The 12,208-nt window shown below is 39.3% G+C and overlaps 1 protein-coding gene across 2 annotated transcripts; it reads left to right on the top strand.

Annotated features, from left to right (window-relative positions):
* The first annotated feature begins 1,935 nt into the window (after window positions 1-1,935).
* Window positions 1,936-12,180, top strand: LOC122769136 (coiled-coil domain-containing protein 112). 2 transcript variants are annotated; one of them, XM_044025436.1, is made up of 15 exons: window positions 1,936-1,962; window positions 7,095-7,147; window positions 7,408-7,487; window positions 7,582-7,703; window positions 7,852-7,941; window positions 8,051-8,126; window positions 9,411-9,537; window positions 9,727-9,843; window positions 9,959-10,096; window positions 10,417-10,529; window positions 10,767-10,893; window positions 11,045-11,212; window positions 11,349-11,447; window positions 11,578-11,696; window positions 11,816-12,180. In XM_044025436.1, the coding sequence occupies exons 2-15, from the start codon at window positions 7,103-7,105 to the stop codon at window positions 11,844-11,846; spliced, it is 1,452 nt and encodes a 483-aa protein (XP_043881371.1). In that variant the 5' UTR covers window positions 1,936-1,962; window positions 7,095-7,102; the 3' UTR covers window positions 11,847-12,180. The 2 variants fall into 2 exon arrangements, with proteins under 2 accessions (XP_043881371.1, XP_043881372.1); XM_044025437.1 differs by lacking the exons at window positions 1,936-1,962; window positions 7,095-7,147 and having other exon boundaries at window positions 7,656-7,703.
* Window positions 12,181-12,208: the final 28 nt, after the last annotated feature.

Raw genomic sequence — 12,208 nt, 5'->3', positions numbered from 1 at the left:
AGAATTCTTTTGTCCGTATAGTGTATCTAATCGGTCATGAGGACATTGTCAAGGAGAACCAGCAGAAGTTCAAAATGAGCATCTAAAACAGCAAAAATGGTGATTTAAGTGACGTCGCATGGGTGTTCACAGTCAGAAACTGCAGATTTACTGAGATTTTCACCCACAACGCACATCTCTAGTCTTTACAAAGAAAAATGTTTGTGTGATACAGAAAATATCCAGTGATAACATGCAGTTATCAGGGCAAAAAATACAGGGTTAATTCCAGAGGACACAGCAGAATGGCCAAACTGGTTTTCATTACAACCAATGTGTGCAGAAGATCATCTCTGGACTCACATGTCAAACCTTGAAGCAGACAACCTCCAGTGGCCACTTATACTTCATACTGGGTGTCCTTTGTACCTAATAAAGTGGCCTCTGAATGTATATATTACATGTAACATAATATTTCATATTACTTATAGAGAAACATGTCAAACATGTATAGAGTTAGATGAGCGCTTCTCCTCTCTCTCTCTCTCTCCCATACACACACACAGTGTGCAACTACTCTAAGGGGAAAGAAATTAGGCTTGTAACCGCAGGGTTGAACCGGTTCAAATCCCTGTGCAAAGATAATTTATTCTTAGTACACTGCAATGACTTCAATTACAAAGTGTTATCTCTAACCTTAACCATAACCAATTACTACTTAACCCTAATTTTGACTGAAACACTATTCAAGTCTTTGATCTATACTTCACCAGGGACCAGGGGTTTTGGTGCCTACTACTGTTCCTGACAAGGCAAGTGTTTATCCACCAAAAAAAGGTTCTAAAGAGGCAATAAGTACACACACATACACACACATACGCACACACGTGGCACTCGATAGTTTACACAAAGTGTGACAGCAGTATTTGCTCTGGCCCTGAGCTGCCAGGAACAGATCCAGTGTCCAGAGGATAAGCTAGACATTCGAACCTGCTGGTGTCCATCATTACCCATGATCCCACTGATGCAGATGATACCTCACTTTAAGCCTTTATATCTTTATCTATCTTTATTTTCCCTCCCTCACTTTCTCTTCTAGTAGTTCAGCCCTGTCTTCAAAAAAAAAGGACACATAAAGTGTTTTAACAGTAATAACGGACAACTTGAAAAGGGATTCAATAAAATAATGGAAGAACTCGTCCATGATGTTTTCCAGGGATGTGCATCAGAACGTTGCAGCCTGCTCCTGCTCATCTCTGCTTAAAGCTACTTTTGCAGCTACAGCAACCAGTTGCACTGTGGATACCAGATTATATCAAGCAGAAAAAATGGAAATCAAAACGACTTATTTGATTCTCCAGCATCACTTTTGAAACTTTGCAGCTTGACCTGACAAAGGCAGTCAAAGAGAATGTGACTGACGTGGCAAAGGAAGAGAAATAAACAAGAGCCGATCTGTGCACGTGTCACAGTCAAAGTAGACACCCCAGTTTTCTGATTGAGGCTCCTGTCCTGTTTGTTTCCCTAGTGAACCTTTTCTCTGACGTGATCCTCCAGGCAGGAAAATCCTTTCACCATGAAAAGGCACACACTTTCAAAGGCTCCTCCAAAAACAGCAGAGACAGCACCGAACCCCAAAACATGAGGATTAAAAGTATCCTTCCCTTGCTATGTGGACCTCTTATCCTAACGTCCTCTGAAGTCCCTTTACTCTGACTGTCGTGTTATTATCCCTCAATCATACAACACCACGCCAGGAGAGGTGTGAGAGTCACTGAGCCCTAACAGTCCCCTTGGAAATTCATGGCAAACATCTGTGAAACAATTCACGGTCGCAGTCATTTATTCATCAACTTGTGCAGAGTCTACATGCAGAAACCAGGCCACTGCTGCGTTTCCAACACACTCTCCTGCCACTTCGTTTGGTACACAGGGCAGCTAATGAAGTAACAGGAGGCGCACTTGGTGTGTGTCTGCTTCAAGGTTTGAAAAAAAGAAAGAAAAAAGAAGCAAACTCCATCCATGTTTATGTCTACTTGGCGATAAAACAGAGTTAAAAATCAGGTTGTGATTTTGTCTCAGCGTCTATAGGCAGTGAAGAACATGTTGTAAGTCACATGTTCTTATGACGCTGTGCTCTCTAAGTTGTTAGGGAATCGGCAGAGTGGTAAGAGTAGCAGTCAGTTTGGGGTTTTATTGCAGTTTTAGTTCCTCTGCATGTTTGATGTGTGTGGCATGCATCGTTATTGATTTACTGTTGACTTTCTACCATTTCAAACCAGTCTGGTTATTCTCCTCTGACCTCTGGCGTCAACAATCATTTCACTGTATGTGTTCTTCTGCACCATTCTCCGTAAACCTGAGTGATGTTTGGGTGTGAAAATCCAGCCTGATCCATGCTACTCAAATCCCCTTTTCTTCCTTATTCTATAAGACAACCACCCAAAGATTCTTATTCAACCCTCACTGACTGGTGATTCATTATGACAACAGGGGTTCCTCCCACACAGGAAGTCTACACAATAAAAGCATAGATATGTGTGCGTGTCACAAACATGGGCAGGGTTAAAATTTAAACAAATAATATACGGTACTCATAATGCCAGTAGTTTCAAATAAAAACAACCACCAAATAGCCTAAACCAAAACGATATGCAAAAATCACAGAGGGTTTACTACTCTTTAGACACACATTTGTAAATTGTGGGAACCTAATCAGAAGCTTCAGAACAGCCACAGCAGCTGAAAACGGAAGAGTAAGACATCAATAAGCCTCAGCAGTAAGAACAAATTTGGCTGATTGGCTGATTTGAAAACACTGAAAAATACTTGAGCTTCCCATCCATTATCTACACTGCTTATCCTATAAGTGGAGAACGGGGGCGTGGAGCCGACCCCAGCTGACACTAAGCTCGAGGCAGGGTTAATAGGCTGCCAGCTATAACTCTAACAACGTCAACATATAGAGAAAAGCAACATTTCACCTCAATGTACAGTCGCCATTAACCCAACATTAATCTGCATGTCTTTGGAGAGTTGGAGGAAGCTGGAGAACACCCACTCACGCCTGGGAGAACAAAAATATCCCACACAATAAGGCCTCATTTGTCCTGTCTTTCAACAAGGCCTTTCTGGTTAGATAAATGTAAAACATAAGTGATTTTCAAATTCAAAGCTCTGCTGCTGACCTGTGTGTAACTGTGTGTCATATGAGGACAGCAGTGTTGATCAGCTTGTCAGTGAAGTAAGGACAGTAGGCGTGTGAGATAAAAACATCCTATAATGGTAGATAATAAGTCATATAAGAGCATGTGACATTGGGAGCCGCTGACGGGACTTTCCCTTAATAATCAGGACGTATAGCCTCCCCGCTCAAATCGGTCAAATACACTTCATGTGACTGGAGGAGTGACGCCCAAGGTTGTTAACACTTCGAGCCTTCTCGCAATTTCAAATACTGAAAGCACTGTTATACACGGCCTCTCTCTTTACATGTATAACTCAATAACCTGTTTTTTTTAAGGAACTTGTAAGTAATAAAGTAGGTTTCTATAAGGAAATGAGGTGTGAAAGATGAGATTATGGACACTCGCAATCAAATATTCTGTATGTAAACATTTGTGCAAGAAAGCTTCTTCAAATTTTAAAGGAGTTGTGCTCTCCTGTTTGAACTAAAGTGCTGCACAAGTGGAAACATTGACCATGGTGGTGTTAGATGAAAGGTCAGAGGTTTACAGAGGAGATGGCCTAATCAGGATTCAGACTCTGGAGACCATTTAGGTTCTCTGTGCCAAAATGTTAGCCCATATAAAACCAGAGGTGGAAAGAGTGCTGAAATATTCTAAGTACCTCTACCTCTAACATTTTACTGAAGTTCAAGTTAAAGTACTGGTCTAAAAATGTACTCAAGTTAAAAAAAAGTAGCTTGTTTAAAATGTACTTTGTTTTAAAGTTACTTTTTGAACAAGATTAGGGTTCTTTCTTGTGTCGTACTCTAAACAAAATATGAGTAACATAAGACACATGTTCAGTCAGGCCATATGTTACATGTGGACAAATGTTCACGTGCCCACTGACGTCTCAGAGAAAATAGTATTTGCTCTGCTCCTGAGTTGCCGGAGACAGATTCAGTGGCCAACTGCACATGTGCCTGTGCATGTGCAGTGGCTCGTCAGCGTGTGAGTGTAACATGCTCAACATGTGCAGAACGTAGTCAGCTCACGTTGCTTCCCTATACCACACACATACAGTTACAGCACAAGTCAGAGCAAACTGTGACAGTGTGTGTGTGTGTGTGTGTGTGAGTATTTAGGAGCATATGTGTGTGTGTTGTTTGTGTGCATGTGTTCAAATACAATATTTGAATACAAAATTACAAAAACGTTTAGCATTTAAAATGGTCCCCATGGTTCCCTTTCAAAACAGTGTGGTTTCGTATTTTTTTAAAAATACACTTGTGCCACAGTCTGTGTTACTTCTATAATGCCTGCGTTTAAGCAACAGGCTGAGATTGAAAGAGAGCAGCAGTGGAGTATTATCACATAATATTGAAAATAGGGAAGCCAGTATTTCAGTTCACCGTGTTTCCTAAATGTTTGGTAACACATCATGGTCATAAATGTCTTACTATCACCTTTAACCCTTGTTACAGCAAACATGTTTACTGATATTTGAACACTCCCATTTAGTGGCAGTCACCAGGACAGAAGGTTCAGACTCATTGACTCACGCAAGTGGCAGATGTCATAAATTATCATGTCAAATTCATGGAAGTGGCAGGAGGTGAAGCTCAGAGTTTCACCATCCATGAAAGCAAAACTGTTTACCAGGGTCACGTCTCATAACATTTCCAGATAGCTGGTAAGAAGAGGTCAAAGGTGACAAGTGTCTGTCTGTTTGTCTGTCTGTCTTCCCTCGTGCTTGTGTTCTCCACGAGACTCTGCAGAATAAAAGGCGCCATTGTTTAAACTCAGGTTGAAATCACAGCACAAAAGAAAGCTCGTAGTAACTTCCAGGTTTGTGACCAAAATCGAACAGAAACAATCAATTATTATTAGTTTCAAGCATCATCTGTTTGTTGGTCTGTCCGAGTATATATTAATTGGTTTGTCTGTTTAGTTTAGCTTCTTTTATACCTATTTGTGTGAGGAAAATTAAAATAAAAGTATTTAAAATACTCTCTTTACATTCTTTTTTCTAGTTGCGAAAAATCTTTTTCAGTTCAAAAACCAGATCCAGATCAACATCATTTTCCTTTACATTAGAGTCACATGAAGTCAAACTAAAATCACACAACACTTAGGCATTTTTATATTGTGCACATATGTTCCCTGCGTGCCTTGTAGAGCACCATGTTTGTGTGGTCTGTTGTGCCAACCGGGTTCAAGGGAATATCTCATTTATCAAATTAAGTGATTCCCTTGGCTGAGGACGAAGGCGGAAATTATAGCACCCTTCATTAGGGAGAGCGGTTGCTATTTATGTTTCGACAAGTCTGCCTCTGCGCCCATGGGAAATACCATCCCCAATATCTGCACTCAATAATGGATTTAGGTTTCTATTAATACTTCCGTCTTACGCTCTCCTTCTTTTTCCCGTCTTTTCTCTCTCCGACTGTCACTTGGCAACCTTTCATTACAATTATAGCTGCTGCCCATCATAAAAAGGCTGCTACAAAAATAACTAAGGCCTCAGTAGACATGATAGGCAGTTATTTGAGAGAGTGAGATGCGTAGGGAACTCGAACCATCCAGTTGACGCAAGTTGCAGTCAGATGTTTCTGTACTTCAGCTACAGAAAGTGTAGCAGGCATCATTTTTTCCAATAAAAAACCCTGTGATTAATTATGTTATTAATGTTTTACTAATGCTTCACAAATTATTTGTAAGCAGGAACAAACTTTGGTGGTGGAAGATTCTCCCTCTGCTTTTCTAGTCGTTTCAGCAAGGATTAACGGACCATGTACCTTCTGAGGTTTTGCAGAACATCTTAAAATAAAATTATTTTCTAAACTCCGTATTGTTGCTTTTACTGCATGTACAACTGCAGATTCATTGTTATGTAACTATATATATACATATATGTATATGTATATATATACATATATATATATATACTAACATATATATACTAGATGTCGATATGGATGCAAATCCTGAGATAGTAATACAAATGTGATGATTGCAGGAGTTGCAGTTAGAGCATTTTGAATGTTGTTACTTCTTGTGCAGTTTGCCCATGGCTGCCATTAACTGCTATAGACGTCATTTCGGCTACAGCGTTGAAAATGGCTGGCAGCTAATGATTTAGTGAATTAATTGCAGTTTATAAACTCTTTGTAAATGGTATCTTATCAGAACGCAGTCACTTATAGAGTGGTAAAATTGATGATCTTGTGCGAAAACAATGTCAAATAAAGTCTGTTTTTCAGGCCTTCACTGGGGACACAGTTGGGCCAGCTGGGGTCAGTTTTTATTATTTTATTGTTATTATTTATAACAATAATAAAAAGTACTCTTATCATTATGATAACTGATGACCTGTCCAGGGTATAGCCTACTCGCCTTTCGCCCTATGTCAGCTGGGATTGGCACCAGTGGTCCAACAACCCTCATGTGGATGATGAATGAAAAAATGAATAAGAATACATGCCCCAGATAAATTAATTTAAATTATTCCTTGTGCCCAATGGTCCAGGAAACCAGGAAACTACTCACGTTTCAGTTTCAGAAAATTCAGTTACCAGCCATAAAATCGAAAATACAATAGTAATAAACAAATAAATAAATAAATAAATAAACAATGGCTGCATTCATAACAATGACACAGCAACTTTACAACATTCAACTTCAGCGTATGATAATAAGAGCAAGAAGCATCTACCCTCGACATACGAAGGACTGAAAGAGTTTGACTAACTGTTCGGTTTCCTTGAGGTTCCGTTTGCAAACGTTTGACATCTTTTTTGTCTAAAAGAAGAAACGTGTCCAACAGTAACTGGATTTTCTGGTTTCGACATTAATGGTGTTTAGCGACCTCTACTGGTATGAAAGGTGATCTACAAGGAAATGTTGCTTCTTCTATTTTTTTAAATAAAGTTTTTTTTTTTCACACAGTTGGAAACATGGCCGCCCTAGCAACCGCTCGCTTTGCTGATAAACACTCAACGGTAGCTACCTCTAACCGTTTATTTGTTCAAAAACTGACATATATATGTATATATGTAAACATTGTATCTATGTTAAACGTTTGTAACTGTATTCTGTTGAACCGCTGACTAGTTACCGTTTGTTGCGTCGTCTTAGACTAACATGTAGTTTTAACTTCGCTGTCCGAAAATGTATGCACCCCTGTGTGTTAATTGTGTTGTGGCTCCAGGTCTATTATGAATGTGCCGTTGTTATTTATTTTTTCCATGATTGTGAGCAGGCAGACAGCAGCAGTGACCATGACAGTGACAGACTGAAAGCTGCTCAGTTCATCAGGGAGGCCGAGATAAACAGGAGGCAGTGAGTTCAAAAGCAGTGAAACATTTTTACCGATTTGTTGTCACTGGCTGAGAATGTTTGATTTTCATTCAGCTGTTCTGTTTCCTCTTCACAGGATTGAAAAGTTAGAGAAAGAGATTACACTGAGTATCCAGTGCAGAAAGAATGACTGGACTTTTTTTTCTGCAGAACTGGAAGGGTATGGGAAAGTGCTGGAGGAAGAGAGAAATGCAGACAGTAAGTGTTTATGTGTTTTAAATGTAATATTTCCCTTTTGACAGTTGATAAGGAAGTCAACACAGGTCTCAACACAACAACAACACAACCTACAGTATGTTTAAATACACCGTTGAACATGTGCTGTAAGATTTTTCTTCTTCTTCAGGAATTAATATTCAAAAGCAACTGGTGAAGATGCATAATGGTGTGAGGAAATTTCAGAGACAGCTGGTGGATGTGAAGCCAACCCCTCAGTGTAAGTAACATCAAGCATTAATGTTCTGCTCTATTCATGTATCAGGTGCCGGTGATTGTATTTTAACGTACAATTCACAATAAAATGTAACTTCTGCTTGTGTTTTCAGTGATTGAACGACTTAAAGAAATAATGTCAGAGGTGGAAATCTCCATTAACACCCTGAAAGAGGAACAGCGCTCATGGTAACAGGACACACTAAGCAAATATGTACCAAACTCAACTCATCGAAATAGATATACTGTGAAATTTAAAGGCATAGTTCAGTACACATCAGAAAACATTTTCAACACTGACTTTTCCAAGCGTGCTGCCCTTCTCATGAACCAGCCCTGGCTTCTTTATTTCACCATTAGACAACAATTAGTTTTCTGCTGTAAACTGAAGTTTTTAAACTGCTCACTCTCCTGTATCAACATTCATATAGAAAATTGGCATTTTAAACTCACAGGGACATATAAGCTGTAAGTTTTTGTCACTTAGCTACACTTGCTAAATCGCAATCCAAACAAAGGACTTCAAACACTGAAGTTACAGAGTAACATATTTAAAATCTGATGGAGGCAGCAGTGGATCAATAACTCCTGTGTACTGGGGAGAGAATATCCAATATCCAATCCAATCCACTTTATTTATAGAGCACATTTAAAAACAATGCAGTTGCCCAAAATGCTGTACAGTAACATTAAAATAACATAAAGGACAAGTAAAGTTCGTAAACAACCCCAGAAAACAGTGGTTCTGCACATAGACAACAGCTCAAACTGTGTCAAAGGCCAAGGAGAAGAAGTGAGTCTTGACAAGCTTTAAAAAGAGGAAGAATAGTTTACAAACTTAAATTTGCTTCTGGAAAAGGCTTTGTCACAGCGAGAAAGAAGTGGCAGACATATTCTTAGGATATATTAGACTTCAGCAGGTGTATATTTTAATAGGTGAGTATTTTGTTGAGGGGTGAAAATCTGTCTTCCAGTCTGTCCCTGCTGGCAGCCATGTTATCAGTGACAGCATGTGTCCGCTTCCCAGGCTGTTTCATAGAAATGTTTTTTTACGCTTGGTGGCATGTTCGGAAAAGTCAGTGTTCGTAATTCTTCCTACACCCACACTTCAAAAAAAACGAAATCATCCCCTTAACACAATAGCTTTTCAACAAACCGTATACTTAATTCATAATCAAATAATACTCTCAAATTAGCGTTGATTTAGTTCTAGGTCGTAATGTTTTGGTTTCCAACAAGTGTTGTTACACTGAATAAATAAAAAAAAAGGATGCACACACTACAGGAGCCAAGTAATTACTGGTTCTTATAAACATACTGTAAAAGCAGTCAAACATACAGTACAAGAGCCTGTGTTCTGTTTATGGCAGTGCACCATATCACAAATAATTACATGCACTGTAAGACAATTTATTACAGTGCACATTTAATGTGAGAGCAATTAATTACTGTTTATGTGTCTCTGCTTCTTAGCTATGAGGCACTTCTTAGGGAGGAGAAGACATGCAGACAAGAGGTCACTGCTTATGAAAGGAGGATTGAAAACTGGAGCCTTGCTCTCAAATCAGACCCCATGCCACCAACATCTCACTCTGTTAAGGTTAGTCTTCCTTCATTCCTTCCTTGATTCTCTTTGTTCATAACAAATGTGTGCATTTGAATAAATAATTTGCCGATCACAAGTTATAAAAATGTTAAACATAAAATGATGAAATGATGTGAAAGTGACCTTTTTCTAAGGGCATTCAGAGTTCTGACTCCTTCAGCCCCTCATGTGTTTTCCAATAAGACCAAACCCCCAGACAGTGACCTGCCTGCAGAGGTCAGAGCACTGGAAGCTTTCCTGCAGAAGACAGGAGGCCCTTATGGTGGCTGGGACCAATATGACCACCAAGCCTTCCTGAAAGTAAGACACTATTGTCATTCTCTCTCAATAATCTGATCCTCCACTTGCAGATCATCACACACTGTAAACACTAACAGTGCCATGTCTGACTTGCTCTTATCTGTATGATACACAGGTCTGGACAAAGTACAGTGGGCAACCAGCCTACAGGAAAGAGGCCAGTCTTTACCTGCTTGATAAAACTTTGGAGGACATAGAGCAACACGAGGACTGGCATCAGCAGCTGATCTGTCTGCAGGACAGAAAGAGAGAGGTAGAGGACAAAAAAAACAGAATAGAACAAAACATGTGTAGATAGTGTGTGGTCAGTTTGGAAATGAAACCTCATTTGTGTATTTACAAACAAAAAACAGTCCTTTTGGAACCTTGAGCATCATCAAAATTGCCAGATCAATATGTAGATTAGTGAATGAATATGCAACATATTTGCCCTTTTTGCTTCATGTAAAATGTGTAGTTAAACGTAAATTATGAAGCCGTTGGCTTTCATGAGTATAAGCTCTTATATTGTTAACCTTGATTAGAACAGCCTTTATTCTTTATAAACATGACTTACCTTCCTACCATACTCAGGCTATTCAGCGGTGGAAAGCCAGCAAAAATCAGGAACGTCAGAGTAGAATACAGAGTCAGGAAGAGGCTGAAAGGAGGGAGAAGGAGGCCAAGACTCAGGTCCAGCAACACAGGTGAGTTACATGTAGAAAGTGTTAAAGAAAAACAATTAAAGGAAGTTGATGTATGCACTGATTCTATGGCTAAAGCAGTAAAATATAAACCCAACTCATAATATTTTACAGTGCAGTGAGCACTAGATCTAATCTAAATGTAGATGAATGTTCAGGTTTCATTAGCTCATAGTCTTTTTTTGGTTTTCGCTTTAGTGCCGTCTGTGATTTATTGTGTTAATTTCTCTTCTGTTTCAGGACTGAAGAGGAGAGGAGAGAGACGGCACAGCAACTGGAGCAGTGGAGAGAAGAGAGGAGAAGGAAAGCAGAACAGGAAGAGGAACAGAGAACGTTGGAGGAGATACAAAAGAGAAGACAGGAAAAGGTGACTGTGTGGCTGTTTGAGAAAAGTCACATTATTGTGGTTATGTAACATTTGTATTTTATTTATAGTGTACAATGTATTTTGCTGTATTTGTTACAGTTGTTTATTTACTAATCAAACTGATCAAACGTATTGTCATCTTGTTTATCAGGAAGAACGACGCCGCCAGCTGGAGGTGAAGCTGATCATTGAGGAGGAGCTACATAAGAAGAGAGAGGAGGATGAGGAACAGGAGCAGTGGAGGAGAGAGGAGGAACTGAGGGAGATGAATGAGAGGAGGAGAGAGGCAACAAAGGGGATCAAACGCTTTAATGAAAGGGTACAAGGAGTTACAGAGACATCATCCCAGAGTGCCTGGTGTTACACTTATTTTAAGGACCAGGATTTGGAGACTTGTTAAACAAGGTTTTGGCGGTGCTGGGTAGAATATAAAAACTGTATCTGCTTGTCTGCAGGATCTTCACAGGGTGGAGGCAAAGCTTCAAGAGAAACAGCTGAGGGAAAAAGAAGAAGAGGAAAGACAGAAGAGAATTGCTGTTAAGTTGAAGGAAAAGGTACAAGGCTGTACGATTAACAAATCAGCCACATATAAGTTATCATCAGTTCTTATGAACACCTATAATAAACAGGGTTGTGGGTTTAGTAAATGGTTGTTTATATATTTTTATCATGATTATTATTTAGGTGGATGGTCACGTCAGCAGAGATCCCTCCAGACTTACCCGTCCCACTAAGGGATGGGAGGAGCGAATGAAGCACATTGGACCTTCAGGAGGAGGACCTCTACTACAGATGTTTCACAGGTCTCACTGTGTCTGCTTTTGTTAATTGTCACTCTATTCTGTCTCTTTTAAGGAATATTTTTGGGTGATTGCTGATTTAATCACTAAAATTTATTCATTTTTCTTTTCTTTTGTTGCAGAGCTGTTCCTTCTTGGAGACAAGGCCTGTGATGAGCAGTAATTGGAAGCCACTCAAGCTGCCACTCAAAATACATTTCACTATGTCATAAGTTATTATTCATTATAGATGTTGCCATCATTTCTGCTGCTGTTTGTTTTTTGGCAGCCTATACTTTTACAAAACTGTTACAATAAAAGAAAAGTGGTTTTGTGTAAATTCCCTCAAACTGTGTGCTTTAGTATTTACATTTCCTGTTATTCAATTATTGTGCAACATTCCCGAAGGATGATGTTGTACTTTCATATTAATGTTGTACATTTTACTTTATTTGTATTTGACATGTAGTGTTACTTATGCAATTACAGACTTATAAAAGCTTTCTGAACCAGCTATTATGGTTGTGTCGTCAATG

The sequence above is a fragment of the Solea senegalensis genome, linkage group LG5, assembly GCF_019176455.1.
Source record: "Solea senegalensis isolate Sse05_10M linkage group LG5, IFAPA_SoseM_1, whole genome shotgun sequence".
In the NCBI taxonomy this organism is placed as follows: Eukaryota; Metazoa; Chordata; class Actinopteri; order Pleuronectiformes; family Soleidae; genus Solea; species Solea senegalensis.
Note: the sequence above shows the minus strand (reverse complement) of the source record. Positions and strands in the feature narration are given on the sequence as shown.

Coding starts and splice junctions, on each gene's coding strand:
- LOC122769136 (XM_044025436.1), top strand. CDS start 7,103: ATGGCCGCCCTAGCAACCGCTCGCTTTGCTGATAAACACTCAACG. Junction 7,942..8,050: donor TGTGAAGCCAACCCCTCAGT/GTAAGTAACATC, acceptor TTGTGTTTTCAG/TGATTGAACGACTTAAAGAA. Junction 11,448..11,577: donor CTGTTAAGTTGAAGGAAAAG/GTACAAGGCTGT, acceptor ATTATTATTTAG/GTGGATGGTCACGTCAGCAG.